Source organism: Drosophila biarmipes, chromosome 2R, assembly GCF_025231255.1.
Source record: "Drosophila biarmipes strain raj3 chromosome 2R, RU_DBia_V1.1, whole genome shotgun sequence".
NCBI classification, from domain to species: Eukaryota; Metazoa; Arthropoda; class Insecta; order Diptera; family Drosophilidae; genus Drosophila; species Drosophila biarmipes.
In genome coordinates this window covers 8,099,200-8,124,050 of record NC_066615.1, presented here as the reverse complement: position 1 = coordinate 8,124,050, position 24,851 = coordinate 8,099,200, and the positions used below count along the sequence as shown (strand labels likewise).

The 24,851-nt window shown below is 44.7% G+C and overlaps 10 protein-coding genes across 10 annotated transcripts; 5 read left to right on the top strand and 5 right to left on the bottom strand.

The window, feature by feature from the left end:
• Positions 1-22: 22 nt before the first annotated feature.
• On the bottom strand, positions 23-1,741 carry LOC108026898 (lipase 3). The gene is made up of 2 exons (XM_017098107.3): positions 1,444-1,741; positions 23-1,379 (listed from the first exon to the last, which is right to left on the bottom strand). The coding sequence occupies exons 1-2, from the start codon at positions 1,534-1,536 to the stop codon at positions 276-278; spliced, it is 1,197 nt and encodes a 398-aa protein (XP_016953596.1). The 5' UTR covers positions 1,537-1,741; the 3' UTR covers positions 23-275.
• A 522-nt stretch (positions 1,742-2,263) lies between these two features.
• On the top strand, positions 2,264-3,626 carry LOC108026899 (protein-L-histidine N-pros-methyltransferase). Its single transcript, XM_017098108.3, has 3 exons — positions 2,264-2,464; positions 2,519-2,803; positions 2,865-3,626. The coding sequence occupies exons 1-3, from the start codon at positions 2,372-2,374 to the stop codon at positions 3,402-3,404; spliced, it is 918 nt and encodes a 305-aa protein (XP_016953597.1). The 5' UTR covers positions 2,264-2,371; the 3' UTR covers positions 3,405-3,626.
• Positions 3,520-5,628, bottom strand: LOC108026556 (uncharacterized). The gene is made up of 2 exons (XM_017097507.3): positions 5,521-5,628; positions 3,520-5,439 (listed from the first exon to the last, which is right to left on the bottom strand). Exon 2 carries the CDS (start codon positions 5,420-5,422, stop codon positions 4,004-4,006), a length of 1,419 nt encoding a protein of 472 aa, XP_016952996.1. The 5' UTR covers positions 5,423-5,439; positions 5,521-5,628; the 3' UTR covers positions 3,520-4,003.
• Positions 5,629-5,865: 237 nt separating this feature from the next.
• LOC108026872 (regulator of nonsense transcripts 3B) lies at positions 5,866-7,651 on the top strand. The gene is made up of 3 exons (XM_017098060.3): positions 5,866-6,038; positions 6,097-7,248; positions 7,305-7,651. The coding sequence occupies exons 1-3, from the start codon at positions 5,946-5,948 to the stop codon at positions 7,548-7,550; spliced, it is 1,491 nt and encodes a 496-aa protein (XP_016953549.1). The 5' UTR covers positions 5,866-5,945; the 3' UTR covers positions 7,551-7,651.
• Positions 7,548-10,276, bottom strand: LOC108026871 (DNA ligase 1). Its single transcript, XM_017098059.3, has 7 exons — positions 10,171-10,276; positions 10,049-10,111; positions 9,698-9,988; positions 9,005-9,637; positions 8,324-8,949; positions 8,025-8,270; positions 7,548-7,970 (listed from the first exon to the last, which is right to left on the bottom strand). Exons 1-7 carry the CDS (start codon positions 10,185-10,187, stop codon positions 7,603-7,605), a joined length of 2,244 nt encoding a protein of 747 aa, XP_016953548.1. The 5' UTR covers positions 10,188-10,276; the 3' UTR covers positions 7,548-7,602.
• A 357-nt stretch (positions 10,277-10,633) lies between these two features.
• LOC108026894 (mRNA-decapping enzyme 1B) lies at positions 10,634-11,860 on the top strand. Its single transcript, XM_017098103.3, has one exon. It carries the CDS (start codon positions 10,738-10,740, stop codon positions 11,833-11,835), a length of 1,098 nt encoding a protein of 365 aa, XP_016953592.1. The 5' UTR covers positions 10,634-10,737; the 3' UTR covers positions 11,836-11,860.
• A 170-nt stretch (positions 11,861-12,030) lies between these two features.
• Positions 12,031-13,920, bottom strand: LOC108026895 (uncharacterized). The gene is made up of 4 exons (XM_017098104.3): positions 13,772-13,920; positions 12,822-13,012; positions 12,487-12,764; positions 12,031-12,426 (listed from the first exon to the last, which is right to left on the bottom strand). Exons 1-4 carry the CDS (start codon positions 13,818-13,820, stop codon positions 12,162-12,164), a joined length of 783 nt encoding a protein of 260 aa, XP_016953593.1. The 5' UTR covers positions 13,821-13,920; the 3' UTR covers positions 12,031-12,161.
• A 3,531-nt stretch (positions 13,921-17,451) lies between these two features.
• On the top strand, positions 17,452-19,223 carry LOC108026593 (paired mesoderm homeobox protein 2B). Its single transcript, XM_017097565.3, has 3 exons — positions 17,452-17,935; positions 18,039-18,232; positions 18,916-19,223. The coding sequence occupies exons 1-3, from the start codon at positions 17,662-17,664 to the stop codon at positions 19,099-19,101; spliced, it is 654 nt and encodes a 217-aa protein (XP_016953054.1). The 5' UTR covers positions 17,452-17,661; the 3' UTR covers positions 19,102-19,223.
• Positions 19,224-20,679: 1,456 nt separating this feature from the next.
• LOC108026862 (uncharacterized) lies at positions 20,680-22,378 on the top strand. The gene is made up of 3 exons (XM_017098048.3): positions 20,680-20,967; positions 21,023-21,362; positions 21,613-22,378. Exons 1-3 carry the CDS (start codon positions 20,765-20,767, stop codon positions 22,288-22,290), a joined length of 1,221 nt encoding a protein of 406 aa, XP_016953537.1. The 5' UTR covers positions 20,680-20,764; the 3' UTR covers positions 22,291-22,378.
• On the bottom strand, positions 22,331-24,840 carry LOC108026863 (23 kDa integral membrane protein). The gene is made up of 5 exons (XM_017098049.3): positions 24,398-24,840; positions 23,558-23,746; positions 23,307-23,492; positions 22,826-23,026; positions 22,331-22,765 (listed from the first exon to the last, which is right to left on the bottom strand). The coding sequence occupies exons 1-5, from the start codon at positions 24,461-24,463 to the stop codon at positions 22,547-22,549; spliced, it is 861 nt and encodes a 286-aa protein (XP_016953538.1). The 5' UTR covers positions 24,464-24,840; the 3' UTR covers positions 22,331-22,546.
• Positions 24,841-24,851: the final 11 nt, after the last annotated feature.

Sequence of the window (24,851 nt, the reverse complement as noted above, 5' to 3'; positions counted from 1 at the left end):
CCAAACTGTAAGACATAAAATATTTGGCTTCGATAATTATTTATTATATTTTTTTCTTAAAATAAATCTATAAATAAAGGTTGCAGGTACAGCGCAGAAATGTGAATTGAGGGAAAGTCTATTTGCGTAGCTAAGTCACGGTGAAGTGTCAGCAGTTCAATTTGAATTTATGGCCACTTGTATATTATCGGCTCATTAGCTACCTGAGCCCCCGATTAAGTAGTGACCAGTGGAACTTTTCCTATCACAATGGAGTGTCGCTTTATTTGCGCACATTATGCATTATTTATGTCATCGATGACCCGATCATAAAGAATCTCCTTCACGTTCAGGCCCCACAGGAAGTCGATGTGGTTCCACTTTTCCTCCGGCAGGCGGTATGCACTTCGCAGGGCACTCGGGTTCATGACGTATCGTAGGCGATCAACGTCAATCAGACTGGCGAAGTAGTCGTTGTCACTGTAGTACAAATAAGTGGGCACCTCGATGCCCGCCACGTCGTACTCCGGCGGGGTCTTGCTGCCGTACTCCTTCTTGTTGCGCGTCTTTCCGTAGTCGAACTGCCGGAAGTAGCCGGAATTATACTCCTGCAGGTAGTGGAAGATCTGATTGACCGAACAGCCAGCCGGTGTTGTGGCCATAATTTCCGGAATCATGGTTTCGTTAATGTACGGCGAGTTCCAGCCGCCCAGGAGGAACAGTGTGTTGGTGCACACGAACTGGGAAATGGCCTCGTCTTTGCAGACAAGGGCTCCGAACAGGTTCATTAGCTGCGTATTGGGCAGGAACTCGGCGCTGCCGAAGAGCTCCACGAAGGCATTGGGCTGACCCAGAAGCGGGCCGCCAACGGTGGCCAAAGGACTCTCCATGTGCTCCATCCAGGCCACAGGAGCCAACAAATGGGCAGACCTAATGCGGCTCTTGAAGCGCGGGATCATCGAGTTCAGAACGAAGAAGGAGGTGGTTCCCTGGGAGTGACCGACGTACGACAGTTGATCTACTCCAGTGCGGTAGAGAACGTAGTCCATCATGGCGGGCAGATCGTAGATTCCAATGTCGTGCCACTCGAAGTTCCAGAAGGGCTGCAGAAGCGGCGATTTGGTGGCGTGCTTCTTGGAGTAGGTGTTGCCCCTGGCATTACCCATCCACACATCGTATCCCTCTTCGGACAACAGGTAGGCCAGTCCGCTGTGGGGACCACCAAGGACCCAATCAGACGAGGAGCACAGCAGTCCGTGCATAAGGAAAACGACAGGGCGCTGGCCATCGTTACCAGTGTTCTTGGAGTACGGAATGCGATGCATGGTCAGGATGTATCCATCCGAGGTTTGAACCTCGTGCTCCTCGAGCTCATAGCCATGTCCTTTGACGATGGAAACCTTGAAAAATATTAGATTATGTTAGTACAGACTATCCAGGATTCAAACGAACCCTCCTACTTACAGTGGTCACAGAACTGGCTCGCCCCGCATCAGCGGGCAGGGCAACTGCCAGGCGGAGACTCAATAAAGCCGCAATTAATTTAACTAACCACATTTTTTATTCAACAGGTGCAGGTGCTTTGGCCACTGACTTGGCCGCCTTTGCCTTTTATATGCCCCCCAGGAACATGATAAGGATTCCTAGATTTGGGTGCCTAATTTATGACAGTTTATTTTTGCCCGCAAGTTCGTATGATTCTTCAAGACTGATAGATCGTACCGATCGTGTGGGAATTTCGATCCCGGTTGATTTAACTGGCTAGTGGTCAACGGCGATAAGGCTTTCCTATCATTCCCTTAACCTTGATGGCTTATGATTACGTATAATTGCTGTGAGTTTGGGAGCAATTAGTGTTTCCTGTTTGAATTCAAGGTGTTTCATTGAACTGAAAAATATACATCTTTGAATCACGTGCCAGCAGTAACCTTAACTTTATCGGTGTTTAAAGAGTTCAAGGAAACTGATGCAATTAAAAATCGACAAAGGTAATTCAGTTGGCATTGGTAAAATTATATTGTTCAAACAAATATGGTTGAAGATATCTTTCTTACCATTCCAATGATTTTGGAATCAAGTGCCCAACATACAAAAAATAGCAGTTAGCACACATTTGCTTAGGCAAATTTTATTTTCAATTTTGAAAAATACTGATCTGGCATTGCGTTTTCAAAGAGGCTCTTCTCACACAATTCCCGCCAAACTCTTTATCTTTTTATGTTCAGCTGTTCCTAATACAACACTGCCAGACAAAGCTTTCCAGCCCTGGAAAAATACCGAAAAAATACCTCACACCAGTTCTTCAAACACGAAAAACCCATGGCACAATTAAGCTAAATACACAAACTTAGAAAATGTAAATAAAAGATAATTATAATAGGATTTTGTTAAGATGGCTACTTATCGTCCCCGCGGCACTCTGGCCAGAGTGATCCATGCCAAATTCCACAACGACAACTCCCTGGAGGACATAGACACCCGAAAGGTAATATCCCGGAGAGATGTGCTGCAGATTCACATGCTTATGGTTCTATTCCAGTGGTACTGCCTAAACCAAGAACTGCCGCCGAGATTCCAGGCCAAGTTCGTGCCCCTGGAGCCGGACGCCACCACGGTGAGCTGGCTGGAGCGCACCAAGGCTCTGTCAGCCAACATATGGACCCACTTGTGGCACGCTCTGGCCAGGTCCATTCTCCAGTTCTTCATGACCCAGACGGACATCAACGGATTCCTGAAGCGTGGCTCCATGTTCATCCTCTCCGAGGACCAGTTCCGCAAGTTACTGGTGGCAGGAGGCTTTCAACCCGCCAGTGGAGACGAACCGGTGGGAAAGAAACCTTTATCTCTCCTATCATTTTTATCATTACTTAATCACCTTATCATAGGTAACGTTACTGGACATTGGGGCCGGCGATGGCGAGATCTCGCTGCGAGTGGCAAACACCGTGTCCGAGCTGAGTGGCAGTGCTGGACTGCGGGTTTTCGCCACCGAAGCCAGTTGGACCATGCGCGATAGGCTCAAAAAACTTAACTTCAACGTGATCACCGAGATTGGAGGCCTGCAAAACCTGGAGTTAATTCTGTGTCTAAACGTGCTGGACCGGTGCTTCGATTCCTTCAAATTGCTAGAGGACATTCACCTGGCTCTGGCTCCCAATGGCCGCGCCGTGGTGGCTTTAGTACTTCCCTACATGCACTACGTGGAGACGAACACCTCGCACTTGCCTTTGCGCCCGCTGTTGGAGAACACCGGACGACAGGCGTCGTTCGAGGAGGAGGCTGGCCGGTTTATGGAGCTGCTGGAGAACTGCGGCTTTCGCGTCGAGTCGTGGACCAAGGCGCCCTACTTGTGCGAGGGCGATCTTCACCAGTCGTTCTATTGGTTAATCGACCTAATCGTCGTCATTTCAAAAAAGGCATTTTAGATCAAAGCTTCCAAATCTTGAAACCACTTCTTAAGTAATTGTAACCGTTTTCCTCCTAGACTTAAGTGGCTGCATTGATAAACTGAGCATTTATACTTATTACAAATGTAGGCTATAAATTAGGTAAACAATTTATTCTTAAACAATTACCAAAAATGTAAATGGATAAACATGTTTAAATTAAAGGGCGAGTTCTATGCCGTGTTCGAAGCAAAATAATAATACTGTCAACTTTCTGTCGATATTTTTAAAGGCTGGTGTAGTTTGAATGAATACCATTGTACTTTTAACAAGCAAGGAGGTAGTTTAAATTATACGACGGAAACTTTCTTAATATCGGTATCGATATTCTTATAGACTTAGAAATTAAATTGTCACATGTCAATGTAATGAGGTATCTTAATGGTAAGACGATAAATTTCTTAATATGGTTTGAAAATATTTAACTGGATACGAGGTAGTTTAAATAGTAACATAAAAACTGTTTTACTTTCTTGTGGAGTTAATAACTAATTCATTTTGATACTTGTCAAACTTCCAAATTTTGATCGTCGATATACTCTTAGGTTTTTCTAAATAAAGTCTTTGGTAGCTTTTTGCTAGTATTTTTTGAGACTTGTGAAAACAACCTCCAGGTAGTTATTAGCATAAACAATCCTCTCCAGATCCAACGGGTCGGGATTGTGCAGAGGTAATATTTCACGATAGGGATTGTCGGTTAGGTTGTAGGCTCTTTTGACGTCTATTTTGTTTTCCCTGGCAACCTTTTTGATGGCAGTGAAATCAGACATTGCCTTGATCCCTGAGATCGATGTATAGCAAATGGGAACACCGAAAGTCCGAATAATACTACAGAGGCAATCCTGCCAATCAAAGTCCGGAGGATCCTTTTTTTGTACGAGATTGACTAGATTCTGGGTTATATTCCCTGTGCCGATGAAATCGGGTTGAAGAATGAGGACCACAGTAGGATCCACATTGCAAACGCATGAAAATTGTGAGAATGTCAGAGGATAAAAGTGTTTTATCACGGTTCTTTTGGAGAAGGCTGATCGTGTTTCTCCCATTTGCCCAAGTGTTCTTCCCATGAAGTGTAACTCTAAGTTGTGAATGTTGGGGAACTGCAGGAACAAAAAATTCAGGTGCATATCCTGGAAGTATATCAGGGTCTCCTGGGTGGCGCCCACTACGTACACGATGACAGCTTTGTCCGGATCAGTGACCCACGAAATGTGCGACAGGGCCAAGCAAAGGCTGCCGATGCCGCTGAAAGAGGAGCAGGTGGAGAACAGCTGGTACGATTCCAGATCGGTCCATGGTGTGCTGCTAACCATTATGTTGGTAGCTTTGTGAAAAGCCGCAGTTAAGTGACTCTCCTTTATTAGGCAGCTTCGGAAGAAGCGTTGGATATTTACTAGAACGTCCAATTGGCGGAAAGGAGTGGCGATCAGTGCCAGAGTTTGGCAATCCTTTGAAGAGTGATAGCCTTTGACTAGTTGGCGGTGCTCCAACGAGCAAAAGGCCACTCCGGCACATCCATCACAGTCTTCTAGGTCTCCGGTGCTAAAGCAAACGTCGCAAATGGCGGGATCCCCCATTAGTTGATGCTCCCGCGGAGTGAGGGGTCTGCCCAGCTTGACCCACAGGATCAGCTTAAGCTGGGAAACGACGAACTGCAGCTGCCTGCGATCGGAGATCTTGCCGTGCAGTAAGAGCGGGTGATCGATCTTACGCAACTTCTGCAGATCCCTCAGCACCTGGCAGAGGGCTTGGTGCTCCGGACGGTCTTCGAGGAGATGTGATACGCTGCAGTACCGCTGCATATGGCATCCCCTGCAAATAACTTTGGCCCTCACGTGTGATTTTTCCAGGGAATACTGGAGCTTTTGAAGGTTATTTTCCAAGTTATTTGACTTTTCGGTACAACATTGTAAAACTTCTTTCCAAATCCTGCACTCATTGGAGACGCAAACATAGCACTTTAACAAGGAACCCGATGGTGGGCTTATCGACATCATATTTAAATGGTAATTTCCTAAAAACGATTATATTTAATCATTAAGTTAAATTTTAACTCATGTTCAAAGCTCTAATAGGTACTTGTGGCTATCCTTACCGAATTCTTTTATAAAAGGTCTTTTACTTCATTTTATTGGGCTATTTAAGGAAACCTCTTCGCCAAACACTCTTAAAAGTTAAGCAGGTACAAAAGTAAATAGTGGAATGGAATAGTTAAAAAAGCGCTCAACTAAAATGATCGGAGTGAACTAGTTCACTGGTTCCGAATTCATATGAGCTATACCGTTTCGTATGTAATTTAAACTTTTTGTAAAAATTACTGAAATTAAACTTACTTGAAAGTTCTTTATTGATTCACCATTTATAATTTAAAATGCGGAAATGGTACAGCTAAAAAACCTTTTTTGCACCACTAGCTCCGAACCGAAAGTGTCATCTCTATCGGTTCCACAACATGTTTGCATTTGCTCGAGTTTTGCGTTTGTTTTGATTCTGATCTGATAGAAATAGAAGAATTCGAAAATGGCTGAAGCAATGGCCGAGGAAAAGCCAAAGGACAGGCCCAGGGCAAACCGGCGAAAGGACAAGAAGGACAAAACAAGCCAGGTCGTAAAGGTAATGCCCAAACCTCCGAATGTTCAAAGTGACCACTGAAACGCCATACCCTAAATAGATTGTGATGCGGCATTTGCCGCCCACGATGACAGAAACGGAATTCCTGGACCAGGTGGGTCCGCTGCCGGAGAACGACTCCTACTACTACTGCCAGGCGGACTGGTCCCTGGGCCAGGAGGCCACCTGCCGCGCCTACATTGACATGTCCATGAAGGACATCTCCGATGTGCTCCAGTTCCGGGACCGCTTCGACGGCTACGTCTTCGTGGACAACAAGGGCGTCGAGTACATGGCCATCGTGGAGTATGCGCCATTCCAGTGCTTCCTCAAGAATAAGGCCCGGAACGACGACAGCAAGGTGAACACCATCGAGAGCGAGTCCCACTACCAGGAGTTCATTCAGCGGTTGGCCGACGAGCGTGAGGAGGCGAGTCGCATGGGCGACGTCAAGATCGACTTCACCTTTGACCGCCGAGCGGACGAGAAGGTCAAGTCCACACCCCTGCTGCAGTATCTGGCCAACAAGAAGGAGAAGCGCCGCGAGGAGGCACGCAAGCGCAATGAGGAGAAGCGCAAGCAGCGCGAGGAGCAGAAGCTGGTGCGCTTGGCGGAGCAGTCGGACGCCAGCAAGGCCAAGGAGGCCGGCGGCGGTGGAGGCGACAGCAAGAAGCCGGCCGGCAACAATGCCAAGAAGGATGGTAAGGATCCTCCACCAGCCACAGCTCAAGGCAACGAGGCTGCCAAGACCTCGCGCTCCAAGCGACGAACCGAGCGCGATCAGCGGCGACGGGAGGAGCACGAACTGCGAAAGCTGGCCAAGCGGGATAAGAAAAAGGAGGAAGTGCCGAGCAAGCAAGACAAGGCCAAACCATCCGGCGGCAAGCAGAACAGAAACCCAAAACCGACGGACCTTACAAAGGCAGACAAGGACATCGTTATTCTTAAGAAAGAAAACATGCCTGAGGCAAACGACTTTGCTGAAATGCCATCTACTTCAAAAGCAGCGGCAGAATTTAGGGAAAAAACTAGGACTGACAATAACCAGATCTCGGAAGCTGTAAAGACATTCGTACAGGCTGCCGGCGGTCAGAAGGATAAGGAAGCCGGCCGGGAACCACAGGAGATAGCTACCTTCCAGGACACAACTGCCGAGGAGGCCATCAAGGCTGCACAATTCCGAGCTTCAGAAGAGCGTCGTATCCGCAACAAGGTGGGTTTTAAAGAATCCTGCTGATTCTGCTTTACAAGCCACTATTTTTTTTATAGGATCGCCCCTCAATTGCCATCTACCAACCTAAAGCGCGCGTCCGCATTGGATCTGATGATTTGCCCCAAAGTACGGGTGGCAAAGATGGCTCGGACGGAGAGGCTTCCATTGTCGAAGAGAAGACGGCTAAGAAAAACAAGCGCTCTAATCGCCGCAACAAATCAAAGCCGAAGGACGTCAAGGAGACTCAGCTCGAAGATCGGCGCGTTTCGAAATCCTCGGAGAGCGGCAACAGTGTCAAATAGCGATAACGAACTTTATTGTTAAATAAATGTACGCAATGGTGGATCAGGACGGTCAGTAGAACTCGTCCTCCATGTCCATCTGTGTACACGATTTTTGATTATTCTTAACCTGGTCCTGCGACTGGTACATGTGGGCCACCTGATTGGCGTCCGTTGCATTCTCGCTGTTCTTGTCGTCGCGAATTCGAATGAACCGGGGGAATCTCAGGGAAATGCCACGTTCTCCGTCCACAATGCCTATGGCTGCCCGATGGATCGGGCTGAGAGAAAGATCGGCACACTTGACTTCCCATACTTGGACCGGCTCAAACCAGTGATCCGGCTCCAGACTGGGATCGTATCTGTAGTAGGACTTGGCGGCGCTGGTCACGTGTTTTCCCAAGAACTCGGAGTGCTTCTGCAGATCCTCATCGGTGAAACCTGAAGTAAGTTTGGAGTTTAATGCCTGCATTGAAGTGGTAAATGCAATCATACCTGTTCCAATTTTGCATATGCTCTGGTATTCCTCGTTTTCGGTATCATAACAGGCAAGCAAAAATCCTCCATACGTTCCAGTTCGTCGGCCCTTGCCTTTGTAGCCGCCTATCACCACCAGATCCAGTGAGTCGCCTACATTAGATATGTAATCCTTCTTCAATTTTAGCCAATTCCGAGATCTCTTGGCTATCTCATAGGTGGCCTCCTCGTCTAGAGTCTTTACCATGAGACCCTCGCAATTTCCTGGTAAAAGTAACCTTGAGCAAACCGTGTTCAACTGGGTTAGTAAGGCAAACCTTTGATGGATTCCTCTAGGAACAGCTGAACTTCGTCTATGTCATTTGTGTCCAAAGCAGTGGCAAACTTCCACTCGCCCTCGACTTCCTGGAAGTGCTCCAGCAGGAGCTTACGACGCTCCGACAGGTTCTTGGTCACCAATGCAGTGCCATTGATGTAAAGGAGATCGAATATGTAGACGCAGACTTGGACCTTGATTTCCTCGATGTCAACGTTCTTTCGTTTGCGCGTGCTTAGCACCTGAAAGGGGAGAATCTGCTTTCGCTCGACATCCCAGGCCACAATTTCACTGTCTATGATATAGGATTTAACTTCGCCCTTGAGTAGGCCGCTGCTCCTGGCAATCAAATCCGGATATTTGGCCGTGTTGTTCTCCGAGTTGCGCGAAAATATGCTGATCTCCCCCTTTTCGTTGCAATGGATCTGAGCACGCTCCCCATCGTACTTCCACTCACAGGTGATTTGCATGCCGCCGAATCGTTCAAACACCTCGTGGACGCCCTTGGTGGGTTGCGCGAGCATCGGCCTCAGCGGCATGCCAGGATGCATGGGGCAGCGTTCCTGCAGCTCCTTGATATCATACTTTAGAATGGCTGGAATGATAATGTCGTAGTTGGGACATTGGCTGAAGGAACTAGGTTAATGTCTGCTTTATAATATGTGAACTAGTTTGATCCCACCTGTATGCAGTCTTCAGCAGCAAAGTGGTCTCTGCTATTTCATCTTTATAAACGTCTGGAACCTTGCTGGCCTTGCAGTCATCGATGTGATTCTTTTTGACCAGGCCAATGGCCAAAGCTGTGAGCAGACTCTGCTCGGCAATGCCAATTCGCAGCTTGCCAATTAAAGAGCGGATGAAAAAGCGAGCCTCCGACGATCGACAGGCCACAAACATGTTGTATACCAGGTCCATCTTGGACTGGCCGGATATCTTGGCTATTTCCCGCAGCTTTCTGAACACATCCCTGACATTCAGAGGGGCAGGCTGGAACATCATGCGCTGGGAAACGCGCGACTGCTCGGCCACAATGCCCAGATCGCCGATTAAGTGCGTCTGCGATTTAATGTGGGCCAAGTTTCGACCGGTGGCCTTGCAGATGGCCTTCATCAGGGTGGTTTCGGCCACGCCCAGCTCCAAGCCCTCGTAGGCGGGGGCCAGTTGGTTAATGCTAAGGTACACACTGGGCACCAGATCCTCCGGACTCACCAGCATCACAGAGCTGAAGAAGTTGCTCAGCGTGTCGATCATTTTGAGCCGGCCCTTAGTCTCCTCGATTACTTGAAATGTGCGAGCCAATGCCAAGTATGGAGTGCTGGAAATGGTAGCCTAGGGTAGAATACCAATTGAAAGTTAAATATCCCCCTTTTCTTACACTTTTTTGTCCTTCCAGTAGGCATTTTTGAGAGGGTGATAGGAATCGGCAGATGGATCATAGTTTTCCATGTCCTCCTTACTAGCCGAAGTGGAGTTGAGTCCTATGGTTGTGACCTTCTTATCAGTTGGTTTGTCCTCGACATCCTTTGTTTCCTTTTTAACCTCCTTCAATGGACTAATCTGTTGCTGGGAGTCCACAGACATAGGTTCAACCTTTGCCTTAACCTCCGGGGAGACACTCTCACTCTTTATGATGGGTTCATCTGGCAGTTCAGTCTTCGCCTCAATTCTGTAATAAATTAAGGAAATTTAGTAAAGAAATTGGCAAACAAAAATTCGCACAGCTTACTTGGGAACCTTTTTTGGCGGCGATGGGCTGTCCGTGGCATCGGATTTCTTCTTGAAGAAGGACCTGAAATAGAGGAATGTAAGATTTGGGACTTCTAAGCACTGTTACCTGTGCTTATTTACGTTATAGACTTTTGCATTTTGAGCGCAGAGGCGTTTCCAAACAAATATAAATTGCAATGCTGTTCTATTAGAATTCCCGCCAGTTTGTAGAGCTGGGTCAACTGTTGCGAACTATCGATAGTTTGACCAGTTTTAATTTTTGCGAAACACCAACCAAACAAATCTTTAGTGTCGATAGTTATTATTTGTTTCCATTGCAGTAGATTCTTTGCCATTTTGAAATTTATTTTCCTTTAAATATTATTAGTCTATATATTCTTATATCTACCCCATTTAACAGATATGTAAAGGATTAATTCTATAATTATTTTGCCAAACATTTATTTTCTTTATAAACCACTATAGAGTAACATTATAAAATTAATTTATTTTTTATTAATTTATTTGCCAATTAAAAAACAAGGATCTTATCGATATCAGGATGGGCAACCGATACCTACTGATAGTGTGACCGCAGCCGTGGCGTTACAAAAAACCCCACTTTTTGTCAGAGAAGCAGTGAGATTGTTGAATTCACAAATAATTGCAATTCGCAAAATCACGCAAATAAAGTACACCACAAATACAATGGCCGACGAAAGCATCACGCGAATGAACCTCTCGGCCATCAAGAAGATCGACCCGTACGCCAAGGAGATCGTGGACTCGTCCTCGCACGTCGCCTTCTACACGTTCAACTCGGCGCAGAACGAGTGGGAAAAGACGGACGTCGAGGGAGCCTTCTTCATATACCACCGCAACGCGGAGCCCTTCCACAGCATCTTCATCAACAACCGACTGAACACCACGTCCTTCGTGGAGCCGATCACCGGCAGCCTGGAGCTTCAGTCCCAGCCGCCGTTCTTGCTCTACCGCAACGAGCGCTCCCGCATCCGGGGCTTCTGGTTCTACAACAGTGAGGAGTGCGACCGCATCAGCGGCTTGGTGAACGGGCTGCTCAAGTCCAAGGACCAAGGGACCAATGCCCAGGTCCAGCGCCACGCCCCCGCGCCCCAGCAACCCAAACAGGACAACAACCAGCCGGCGAGCATATTCAACATGCTGAGCAAGGCTCAGAAGGACTACAACGCCCAGGTAAGCGGCGGCCAGCCGAAGACGCCCTCGGCGGAGAACGTGACGGCCGGCAATGTGCTCAAGTTCTTTGAGTCGGCCAAGCAGGCCACAGCGGAGTCACTGTTTCACCGCGTCCAGCCGCTCTCCGTGGACCAGCTGGAGAAGCAACAGCGCGCAGTCACTCCTGGCGAGGATCTGTTGCCCTCGGCGAGCAGGGACAACCACGATAGCCGCTTGTCGCCCTTCCAGAAGACGCAGCAGCTGAACACTCAGCTTCTGAGTGAGCTAAAGATCGGCAAGAGCTACGCTCCGGCACAGTCTCCAACTGGTGCCCCGTCTTCGTCGGCTTTGATGGCCAACGACGATGCCGGCAAGTGCCTGCGAAGATTGCTGGCTGGAGACAAACCCGGCCCGGCTCTCATGCCGCCCACCATGTTCGATGCCCCCAACAACGGCAACCCGGAGCCACAGCAGCCCCTCAACTCGACGCAATTCGTCCAGGCCTTCACGTACCTTATCCAGAACGATAAGGAGTTCGCCAACAAGCTGCACAAAGCCTATCTCAACGGCTGTTCCAATCTACTGCTGGACTCCAGTCCCACATATCAATAAACAGAAATATTCAACATTTCCGAAATTCAGCCCATCTTTTCTTTTGTTTGCATTGCAGTTCAAGTTCAAACCCATTTCACTTGCAAAATGTTATAGCTACATAACCAGCATGGGAAAATGTAGATTTCAAATCTAGAAGCCCCAAATCAAAGATGCACCCATTTCCAGAGCAACTTGTAGAGTTAACTAACCTAGTTGGTTTTGCGAAGTAGTCGTATTTATTTACAAAATGGATTACTAAGCCGAAGGGGCATAGAGAAGATAGTTGAATGACAACAGAATTCAATAAAAATAATTTTAGTAACAATAAATAACAACGTTTTTATTTAGACTAACACCTTCAGCTTGCAGAGGAAGTAGTACAGAAAACAAAACAGCCACAGGTTGAAATCGACGTGGCTGATTCCCGCCGATGCGGATGTGGCCACCGTGGTCAAGTTGTTCCCGTAGCCATCGAATGAAATCACGCACTGGTAGGCGCCCGGATCATCGTCGGTGTCGTACATCGCCACAATGGCACTGCCATCGAAGTACCCTTCCTCGTCCTCATACAGATTGGGCTCCCTCTTCACAACGTCCTGATCATTTGAACTGCAGATAATAACTCTAGTAAATACAAATGGTTAAACGGATCGAAAGGCACATCCTTACATGATCGTGATGGTCGGCTTGGGATAGACATTCGTCACGGTGCAGTTGAGCTGGGTTTCGTTGTGGATGGTTTTGTGGGACAGCTCCAACGTGTAGTTTCGTACATCAATAACCTGGACCCTCTGGAGGACAGTGTACGAATTTGAACTGGTCTGGACCACGCACTTGTAGTTTCCTGTCGTATTGATCGTGGGGTTCACGAGTGCCAGAGAGCTGAATTGCTTTCTTGGCTCCTCCGAACTCTCATAGGTTATGTCTATTTCGTGACCGAATTTGGGCTGTGAAAAACAATTATTATTTAAGTTCTGCGTATGATGTTATTCCAGAAGACTTACGATGGCAAATGGGGGATTTCCATAGATCCACTGGTATAAATTATCATTGTTTCTGTACCATTTCAGGATGACAAACGTTGAATTTCCGACGACATCATAATCACAGTCCAAAATTGTAGGATCCATCTCGTCATTTTGAAGAACTATTATCTTGTCTTCGGCCCTTGTTTTTATGTGACGGCAAAGGACTTCTACACAAAGAGAAATTTACTTTTTAAAATCTCATTCAAGCCAGAAAGCTTTTTGAAAAACAAGGTCGGCAAATTACAGAACACACAGAATTGCTTGGAGCATTGTATAGGCAAATCCAAAACACATTTACGCCCGCTTGTATACAAAATATATGGGTCCACATCTATATAAATTTTAGCGAAAAGCTTATATTTACGAAAAGAAAAACGCAAGAAAACAGATGTCTGCGTGTTTCGAAAATAGAACTAATAACAAACAGAAAGCAAGAAAATTTTTCAAATTTTCGCTGGTAGTTCGTCATGTGTGCCAAAATGCGTCGAGATCTATTTTATTAAGTAAGTTTCGCTGGACAGCTTCAGTACCAAACATTGATTGTTGAAATTTTCAGTTTTTCTGAACATTGTTGGTTTTTATTAACATTTTATTTCTTGCCAAAAGCACTTTATACTTTTTTCCTGCGTGTAATGAGTTCACTGAACATCCTTCGCGACTTTAATGGTCCAAAAGCAGAAGGACATTCGAATCCCACAGTAGCGTGTTGTTTATATTCCGTGGCAGTGCACATGTTAACTGAAGGCGGAATTTAGCTATACGTTCGTATTTATAGATATCCGATTTGTCATTATTTTTCTCAAGGTTTGTACGACGGACATTCGCTGTATTCGCCTTATTTTTCCCGATGAAATCATTTCACTTCTTAATTTAAAAATAGTTTGCCAGTGCTGAGACCGTCACACCGGCACAGGACTGAGCTGTACCTTTCTGGGACAATCCAATCGCAAGAATGACGATGAGTAGGGGATTCATAACTGTCTATTTACACTTCCTCATATATATCTCCGCGGCAGATCAGACTTTCGCAACCGATCCTAACTCAACCGTCCGCTCCGCATGGCATACCTATAGCAACTGAATGGCTCTGGCCACGGGAGCCCCGAGAGCTGTTGGCCAAAACCACCCAGCGTAACCATTCGCATTCGAATTTGGGCGAGATAATGCCGGCACTTCCTCTCTGGCACACGATCTTCGGGTCGCAGCACTGTAGCCCGTGCCACTTGTACTCTCGGAGAAGAGTAATCACACGGACATGTGCTGGTGGGTTCGGGCTCGGGCTCGGGCTCGCCGTTGGGGAGATCGCTGTGCAGCTGGCGCAGTAATGGCCCTGCGTGTGTGGGGGTTGGGAAACCTTTCCGCTTCGATACTCTCCGCTGCTCCTAGCTGCCGCCGACTATTTGAAAACCAGTTGGCGGTTCGCTCCGTCTTTGACTTCGGCCCACGCCTACAACTAGGGCCAGTCCAGTTTTTGACCGTTAAGGAACATGCCATTGCTGACAGGGGGTGTCGAGCCAAGTCCTTAAGGTCCTTTATGCCTCTCCTGTGTCCCAGAAAAGTGAAGGGGCTGCTCAATGCTAGAAACTTGGAATATTATGTCGCCATGGCAATAACGATCATTTACATTCCTTTAATGGTATAGAAATTCCAGCATGTGTTTTTTGGGTAAATATGTGAATTGTATTTGACATTTATTTATTTGAATAATTATATACTAATCCTTATTTAAATTGGTTAGAAGCTTAGTTCTGTATAACAAAAATGTTGTGTGCACTGTAGCATTTGATTTTCCTTTTAAGTGTGTTTGTGCTATGTAACCAAGTGCCTATGAAAAAGTATTTGCATGCCCTTACAGAGGGTATTGAGATTTCAGTCAGATGAAAATGCAGTAAAAATAATGGGAAAGTTTCCAACTTTATATCAGCATTACCAGACCAGACGATCTAGCCATGTCCGTCTGTCCGGTTATACGGACAAATTGTTAAAGTGTTTCGATCTATTGCAGGAAGTATATAAGATGAAGCGAGATAGATTCCTAAAAGCCAAAGGCAAAAGTTATGATGGTTAATCTGCTAGGGTGTATAGAAATCGGCTTGCCGAAGTCAGCTTCCTTCGTTGTCTTGCCAAGACTTAGGTACTTGTTCCAACCCGTTGATTACGAAAAGAAAAAGCCTTCACTCTACAATGCATTTGTGTAAATAGAATCGCATAATATAAAACCCTTTTCCTATATCTGATTTAACGTCTATTTGCTCAAAGGAAACATGATCTAGTTCTGGTATCTTTTACAGCCCCAACGGCAGTGGCATTGAAAGAACCATCCTCGTTTTCCAGTACGTTAGACTCCTCTTTTTAGAGCTGAAGGTAAGTAGAAGAAGCAAAACTTGTAACTCGAATAAATAGTATTTGCTTACAAAATCTTCAGAATGGGCTTGGGCTACATGTTGGTCAGGACACACTCCAGTTGCGTTCCGTTGGAAATCCTGTTGTGGAACAGATCCAACGAGTAGTTGCTCAGGTCGATAACCTGTACCGTGTGGTTTCTAAATAATATATTCGACGCCGCTGAACCTCGCACTTGTATGTTCCAGTCGTTCTTATCGTAGAATTAATGAGAGCCAAGGCGCTGTACTTTTTTTTGGATCCTCAGAACTGACATAGGAAGTGTTAATACTGTTCTTAAAATTGCGCTGTCATAAAGATATTCAAAATTGTCTCCTATTATCAACCACATGTGATTTACAGTGGTAAACGGAAGGTGCCCTTGGATCCACTGGTACACAACTGCGTGATCTTTGAACCACTTTACAACAAGAAAAGGGGATCATCTTCAGTGTCATAATCGCATTCCAAAATCGTTGGTTTCTTCCTATCCTTATTTCGACGAAGGTACACAAGCTAAGTACCAGCCATATTATTTTCCGGAATGCTTAGTGCCTCTGAATAAAATAATGTAACTATGAACTCTATTTTATTGGTCACATATTGAATTTTTACCCATCTATAATAATCCTAATGCCAGAATAACAAGCGAAAAGGAACCCATAACGTTCTATTTCGGTGTATTTTATAAATCTGAGCTCAAGTTAGAGCGATGAGGTAGCTATTCCAACTGAGTATTTTATTTCTGTTCTTGGCGATAACGATCCTTACGATTTCAAGGAGACCAAAGCACGAGCATCGTTATACAAAAAAAATCCATATTCCTTATCACTATAACACATACGTTTTTATGTGTGTACTACTTTTCAGAAATGACAATTAAAATACGAGTGCAGAGTGTACAATGTACCTAAGTATATTCATACTTAAGTTTCTTGTTCTTTTCTCAAGCAAACTTACCTACATCAAGAACACTGTCTTCTCGAGGCATAGGCTCTCGTTCCATCCCGTTGATTATGAAAAGAAAAAAGACGCCACTGTACCATGCAAATGTTTGAGTACGTGAAAGCTGATAAGCTCTTTTTATGTTGACTTCCATGCTTTTCAGTAGCATTAGAGTATAACTTTCAATTATTAATGATTTCTCATCGTAAGATTAGAAATAATAATCGCAAAAACTGTGTGTACATTTTTTATATCTGGACAAGAAAGAGCAGTTCGATTTCACAAAATGTACCTATTTCCAAAACGTTAGCGTATATATTCTTTATTTTCTTATCTTCACTTATTTCCCATTTCCTATTCAATGTTTATGTAAAAGATTAAAATAACTTAATTAACAACACCACCGACGAAAATCTCTAGCACGAACGAGTATCCACTCAGAATTAGGGTGTATCAAAATAAACCCCAGCATAACGAAAACAAAAATTAGTTAAAGCTCTGCTCACTGAAATTAACTAAACGAAATAATCCGCAAGGCAAATAATTGTTTCCAAAAGTGGGGGTTGTATCCTGTCAGTGTTTATAAACAATGTTTCAATCAGCCTAATATTATGAACATGGAAAAATAGTAAGGTGTCTCTTATTCATTGTGTTAGGTACAACACCATTTGTTTTACCAAATTGATTCGCGGCTATAATAGCGGAAGTACATTCTCGGATACCCTTTCCTTTTTTTATTCTCTATTGTATTATAGAAAGTGTTTTATTTATTTTCAATGTGTATTTATGGAGTTGCAACATCGATGTTGGATTTTGATCATTTCGTATTTCTATCTTAAATATAATCAACATATTCCGAGGGATGTTTGACCTTTTGGGTTGGAGGAAAGAACATCCCAAATTCATTGTTGGCTGGTAAGCCAATTTAATCTTCTGAGTGTTGCTTTTTGAGGCCTGTGAAAATTGGTGCACATAAAAAAAGTTTACTGATGGGTGTCGCGCAGAATTATTAGGTTTTCAAAATATGAATGGATAAAAGAGGATTCTGGAGGGATAGAAGGACATGGGACTAGAAACCGTGATAGATCACTGAAATATGTGAAATTTATCGTCATTTTTTGGTACATTTTCATAAGTAAATGGGCAAAGGATGCAGTGTTTTGTGGCGGTGCATGACACGCGCCGGAAAGTCCGATTTCCACCCTTATGTCGAGTGGAGCTCGTTAGCACCGCCTCCAAACGCGGAAACGAATGAAATTTTCCGTCCCTTTCTCCGAGACAAGTGCAGCATCCTTTTTCACCCAACATGAACATCCAACAAACTGTAGTTGATACAATCGTAATCGAAGCTTATTTATTCAAGGGCAGTTAAAAATTGTGTGTTTCCGCGAGACTTTATCTATAACTATGTGTTTTATTGCCGGATGACTCATTAACGGGCCGTAAAAATTTCAATCAAGTGCTGTGTGTGTATAAATCTGCTGATGCGATGGAATTTTCATTTGTCAACAAGGCGAACTTCGACAAGGATTGTTTGTACAACGCGAATTCTGAGTTTTACAACAATAGTGCCAATGGGGGACTGACCGTGGCCAACCACATGAACCACTATAATCTAATGATCGACTCCAGCTACAAGCTGTGTGCCAACGAGACTGCCATCAGGAGTTCCTTAAACCAGGAATCGAGCTTACTGTTTTCCAAAATCACCACGGTTTCGGAATTTTATCCCGGAACTCATAACATTGCGTCTTATAACTCGGGTAAATCTTCACATAAAATGTATAATTTATTTAATATGTGCTTTAAGTAATAATACTTCCGTTCAACATCATAATGGTATGTCCTATTTTCACCTCTCCGCAGATTTCCATTTGAAGTCCTTTGGAGACGACGGATTGAGTCTGACCGATAAATCAAAGCAGAGACGGATTCGTACCACTTTTACTTCAAACCAACTGAATGAGCTGGAAAAAATCTTTTTAGAGACCCACTATCCAGATATCTATACTAGAGAAGAGATTGCATCAAAACTACATTTGACCGAAGCCCGAGTTCAGGTATGCAAACATAAAACACGACAAATATGGTGCTAATGGTAGCTAGGCAAATCGTGTTTGAAAGACGTTACGAGTATTTCGAAATACCTTTCTAACGACATATATTACAAGCCTGAAGCTTTAGTAGTTTGCAAGTTAAGGGTGTACAAATTTTAGATATTTTTAGCTGTTTTCCCGCCAAAGTAGCGGGTTTTTTCAAAAGTGGTACAACTAAAGTTTCTTGTATTAAGCTGTTTAAAGTCATCTAAGATTTCCAGGGCCGTCAAACAGAGTTTGGATACGCGCAAAATTGTTCAATGCTCTGGCAGAGTTTAAACTGGTAAATGTAACTATTTTTTATTAACAACTTCCAAACGGGCCATATTAAAGAAATGTGTTGTACGTCAAAAGTTGAGGGATTTCAAGAACTATTCAGCTTAAAATTTGATTTGAAATCGTAAGAGCCGGTTTTGAGCAATCAGAAAAAAAGGGTGGATGAAATCGGAACAAAAGAAAATTTTTAACGGTCGTAGTTAGACAAATCATGTTTGAAAGACGTGAATAGTACTTCGAAATACCTTTCTAACGACACATATCACGAGCTTTAGTAGTTCGCAAGTTAGGGGAAGTATGAACTTGAGCTATTCATAGCTGTTTTCCCGCCAAAATTCAAACTCTTTTCGATTTTTATTACCTTATTTCAGGTTTGGTTCCAAAACAGAAGAGCAAAATTTCGTAAGCAGGAGAGACATGCCATATACATAATGAAAGACAAGTCCATCAAAATGGATAGCCGAAAGAATCCTGTAGCCGGCTCCAAATACTTAGGTCCATCTCTCAAGGGGCCTCAAAACGGCCGTCAAATGAAATGCTTATACGATCAAATATAAAATCCACTAATATCTATGTAAATATTAGTATACATTTTGATGAATACAATTATTTTGATATTATTTTTACCAACAATTTTGGAGCGAATTTGCGTTAAATAAATAAGATCTGTGTAACACTATTTCTATTGTTCTGCTAAGAGAAAATAATATCATGCGGCTCAACTGGCTTTTGAGGGCTCAGCTGGTCTAATCCCGTGGAAGGGAAAACAATCATCCTAATGGGGGTTGAAGGGACACTGTTTACAAGTACCGCATAACACGCCCTTCAAGTGCGAATTGTTATCCTATTATCGGGTGGGTTGTGGGTTGAATCGGTATGAAAGCGTGTTACAAGTCGATTGCCGGTACTCTCCGCTTCCTTAAGTGCTTAACTCAGTTATAGAACTGCAACAGGTAAGATTGAGGGTTGAATAATCTTTATATTCAATTAACCAGACGAATTCTTCCTTCCAATGTTAATAGATATAGCTAAAGATCAGAACATTTTTGTCCCCTTCTTGTAGTCGTTGCGTAGAGTAAAAGGGTATGCTAGACTCGTCGGAAAGTACATAGAGAATAAGAAAAGTTTCCGACCATATAAAGTATTTATATTCTTTATCAGGATCACTAGCCGAGCCATGTCCGACTGCCTGTTCGTCCGTATGAACGTAGTGATCTGGAAAACTATCAAAGCTTGGAATTTGTAATTGGGCATGCTAATTCTTTAGATTCTTACGCAGTTCCAGTTTCTGCAAAGTGCCACGCCCATAAACCAGCCGTAACGCTAGGAACTGGCTGACGCCCCCATGATCAAAAATTGTTCTAGACGCTGTTTGGATCCGTGCAATCTCGCATCCATCTCCCTTTCTCGCCTTTTAGCTGAGTGACGGGTATCGGATAGTCCAAGCACTTGTGTATAGCGTTTTCTTTGTTTATATTGTATACTGTGGGGGTGAGTCAGACACCCCTCCGAATTCTTCGAACAGACTTTTGTTTTATCCCTCAAAAGAAAATATCACCAATATCTTATCTGGATACATTTTTCTGTTGATCTGATGTACTGAACCATCATTATTTTTATAAAATTAAAACTTAAGAGCTTTATGACTGCGCAATACTTTTACTTTATATTCATATTTTACCATATAACTATTCTAAAATTTAAAAATATTATTTTATTTGGAGCATGGCTTGTTTATATATTATATTGTTTGAACTTCGATGTGCTGGGTTTAAATCCCAGAAATGCTTACTAAATGGAATTCGTTTTTTTAAGCAATATTTTCATGGCCTTTAGTGTACATGAAACGTTTTTAAATTCCTATTAAAATTAACCTTTTTTTAAGGCCAAAAAAGGAAACTGGATCTTAACGGTTTGTGCGAAACGGATATTTGAAATATTTTTCGCGATAAACCCTTCTTTGGTGCCCTGTGTTCAGCAAGAAATATTAAAAAACAAAAATGAATTCAAATATATTCAATTTGTTCCACGTTCATCGTTTCTACAGGAGGCAAGCAAATGCATAGCACCACCCTTAATAATTTCAAACACAAAAATACCGACATGTGCGGTATTATTTGGTGAACGCGCTAGGGATTTTGTTGTTCCGCTGGCCAGCTGCATGTTATTTGTTAATCGGCTTGGTTATAGCACTTTATGAATTAAAACTAAGGACTAGCCATGTTGCGATCGAGGATTTCCTGCGCATTTCCACCCAGGAGACTGGCGTCCTACTTCTCGGCGGAGTTCAACAAGTTGGCGAACGAGGGACCAGCGAAATTCGCTGCTGGTAGCAGTCATGCTGTAACGAATATAGACTTGGACCTGTTTGTCAATCCGGATAATAGGCCCATGGACCTGGTGGATCGCCTGCTCAAGCTCAGGTGGGTATGGATAGTGTGACAACCTCAGCCACAACTAATCGGCGAACTCGTGCAGAAAACAAAAGGAGGCAAGCTTGGTGCCTCTGCTGCCGAGTGTTCTGGTCAAGCAATTGGTTGACTCCACCAATCCCCAGGAGGCGGTATCGGTGCTGCGTAGTCCCACCAAGTACGGCCTGTTCGTGGACCGGTTCTCCGGCTGCTTTCTGTTGGACTTCCTCCTGCACAATGGCCACGCCGTGGAATCGGCCCAGGTGGCCACTATTCTCGTGGACAGAGGCTTATGCAACAACGAGTTGGTCGAGTCCCTGGCCCTCCAGTCGTTTTGGTCGTTTGCCAAGGACTTCAAGCCCTTTGAGTCCTCGCAGGTTCAACCTCCTGCCAAAAATGCCGAAGTGGTAAGATAAACTGTCGTGAAACTCATCTTTGACACATCTTAAATTAAATTTATTGGTAGCTAAGTGGCTTAAGTAAAAGATATTTGTAATTAATTTGTTAGATTGTAACTAACTGCTTCCATAAATCCAAAATAATGTAATCTACTGTTATAATTTATGAGCTAGTTGATTGAATTGCCAGCACCTTATGACTTACTTTATACCACCACTGCAAAGCCCATCTTAACTAATACCTCCTTTTAATTACCAGGAAAAGGTGCGCGTGAAGTTCATTCGGAACTATCCCGACGATGCCAGCGAAAACACCGAAGAAAAGAAACTGGGTCGAGCCATGATTCGATTGGGTTCCGGCGAAGGGTCCTTGAAAGAGCTCAAGCAGAACATTGCTCTACTTGGCTATGTCATATCGGGTCAGGTTGCAGAGGCCTCCAGTTTTCTGGCCAATAACCAAGCCGCTCTCCACAAGGAAACACTGACCGCTGCCCTAGCTGCAGTTGAAAGCCTGAAGTTGGAGGGGTCCGAAGAGTTGCTAAAGTCCCTGCAAGAAACTCTCGAGAAGAGCACCAAAGCCAATGCCATTCAAACGCTGCTGGAGAATAGCGTAAAGTCCAGTGCCCAGAAGTTTGAACCCAAACTCCTGGCCGAATACGGGGAGTCCTACCAGGAATGGGCTAAGAAGTTCGACAGTGCCGTCCAGTACCACTTGGAGGCCCAAAGCTTGGAGGAGCGTAAGGCCAGCATTCAGAAGACGCTCAGCGAACTGGAGTCGAAGCGGCAGAACCTCTGGTTCTTCGAGAACAGGGACGACATCGACATTCAGATCTACAAGAAGAAGGTCTACTACCCCAAGCGCTGGTTCGGCAAGAAGAAGAAGCCCAAGGCAGTCGACACCTTCTACGTGCCACCAAACATCACGCACAACGCTTAACCCACGACCCCGGCCCCCGCGAGGCCACAAACAAGTTAGATCCAATTGTTTTTAAGCTTTAATTAAACTACTGGAGAGTTAATCCAAATTCAAATGTTGTTTCTTTTCTCGAACGTTAAATTGTTTAAAATTACCATAACGTAACATTGAGGGTCACAGTTATATTCATTCCATCTCAGTTTACAACATTTTTTTTATACTTTTTCTTTGGAGTTTCCATAAATTTTTTGTTGCAATCTTAAAAGCTAATCGTCTGTCATTTGTGCATGGCCGAGGGCAGAGCAGTTTTTAAAACCCGCTGCCCGGGTGCTGAAGGGGATAGATTGATGGGCGAGGGCATGTCGTGCCGCTTGTCCTGAATGGTTAGGGGCAAGAACTGCTGCTGTTTCTTTTTCCTGTTCATGTTAATGGGATGGGTGTTGTCGTTCTTGCCGAACAGAATGGTCAGGTGGACAGCACAGAAGATTCCCAGGCTCTGTAAGAGATAATACGGTGTAAGTTCCAAGGATCGGGAGGGGATTGCGTGGGGGCTCACCTGGAAAATGGCTATGATGGCAGCTCCGAAGGCGGTGATCAGCAGACGGTTCCTGATCTGCTCCGAGACGACGGCCAGGCAGCCGCGCTTGTAGTGGGTATCACATGCTGACTCGTAGGCGTGCTCGGGACGCGAGCAGCAGGACCAGGGTAGCGAAAGTCGGCGGTAATCGAGAGGTCCGTCCACGCCGCAGCATTGCAACTAGGTGGGTTTATACGGGGTATTTTATGAATCCATCAAAACAGAAAAATGAGAGGGATCCTTTGAGTATTAAACGGTTATTGTATCTAGTTTTTCTTTTTTTCCCAAAACACCGAGTTCAGATTGCTCTCTGCAGAGTTCTGTGTAAAATATCTAAAATTTACCTATAACCTAACTTAACTTCCTTTCTTTTGAGAAGGATAAGGACTTTAAACACACCAGGATACTTCCAAAGCCTCTTTTTGATGGGATTAATGAATTTCTATCACCACTGGCTCACCTGCGATTGCATCCTATTCCACAAGTGTAGGTTGTCCACCTTGGTGCGCGAAAACTTGTCCAGGAACTCGACAAAGGAGTCGTCGATGAAGATCTCTACGGAGGTTGGCAGATTCTCCCGCATGGCCAGGGACCAGCCGCAGATGATGAACTGAACACAGATGCAGGCGACCAAAAGGGCAGCAAACTTCAGAGGATTTCGGATGACATACGTTAATAGAGGGCCAAAGTGGTACCCGGACACTGCCATACCATTCCCAGGAGGCAGCGCTTCCGTTGGTTGGTGGCCTGGCAGCCCATCCAGCAGAGGATGAAGGTGACGGGTCCCAGGCAGAGCAGGATCGCGGCCGGGGCCCACAACTTGTTCTGCACAATTCCATAGTAGACCGAGTGTCCCCAGAGCAGGGATGTGCCCAGGAATATCTGCGCAGCCCCAGTCAGCTAGGAGATAACGAAAGGAGAGAGTGCGCCAGGTGGCTGTTATCACAGGCAGATGCTTCGCATCTCAAGGCCCGCACTTTGGGTGTCGTGTCCTTGGACGGAGCTTAACTGCACTGTGTGTATTCGGGATGTACCATATACTGTAGGTGACGGGTCTACTCCCTTTTGACGTCACATGCCACGGAGCCTTATGTGCACGCATGTGTGTGCGAGTGGGCCTGTGCAAGCCATATACATACTTAGGCGCAGCTTTAAGTAGCTCAAGGTCACTCCAAGTCGGGACTGAAGCGCGAGTCTATGTCCTGTCAGCGATGTACGACTTACATATGTGTGTGTGTACGTTGTACACAAAGGGATGTAGAAGTGCACTGGGGAATATGTATCAATGATGTTGTCTACACGGGCTAGGGTACATCACTTGACGCCTGGGTTTGACATACTTTCGCGAGTGGATTAATTACTTTGTCAGGGGAAAACAAAGGGCAACAGTGGTGCGTTGTTCGATTTTCTAAACGTTTCTTAGGGAAAGCATGTTTTGAAATCTTCAGGCCCACGCACACACGTACCTATGTTCGTGTAATGTAATCTTATGTAATTTGACAGCATGTAATTAGGCCCCCGTTCGGCTGGACCAATACCAATGCAACTTACCGCTAGCAGCACCACATAACTGTAAACCAAATATTTAAAACATTTTATCTTCTTTGGCAATGCCATCCTTCTCCGCTCCGTTATCCTGGCTCCTCGCTGGCTGTCCCTTTCCCACAATCACTGAACTACCGTTAGTAAGCCGAATCTGACTGCGATTGTGTGCATAAATGGTTTGGATGTGTGCGTGGTATGTTGATTTTCGATCCGGAGCTTTGAGTTCTTTGCCCGATTCTTCAGATTCAGATTCAGATTCCTATCTTTTGGATGCTCGTCTTTGCACACCACATAGTCGCGGATTCCAACTCGCGTTCCCGACTTATCTGATGCAATTTTTAACTAAAAATAACAGTTAACGTTAACTCCGAGCGACTCGAAATCGTCCGCAGTCGAAAATACGCATTCGACGGTCTGACCAGTTGGCTCCTTGTTTTGTTATACTTCAGCGACCAGCAGT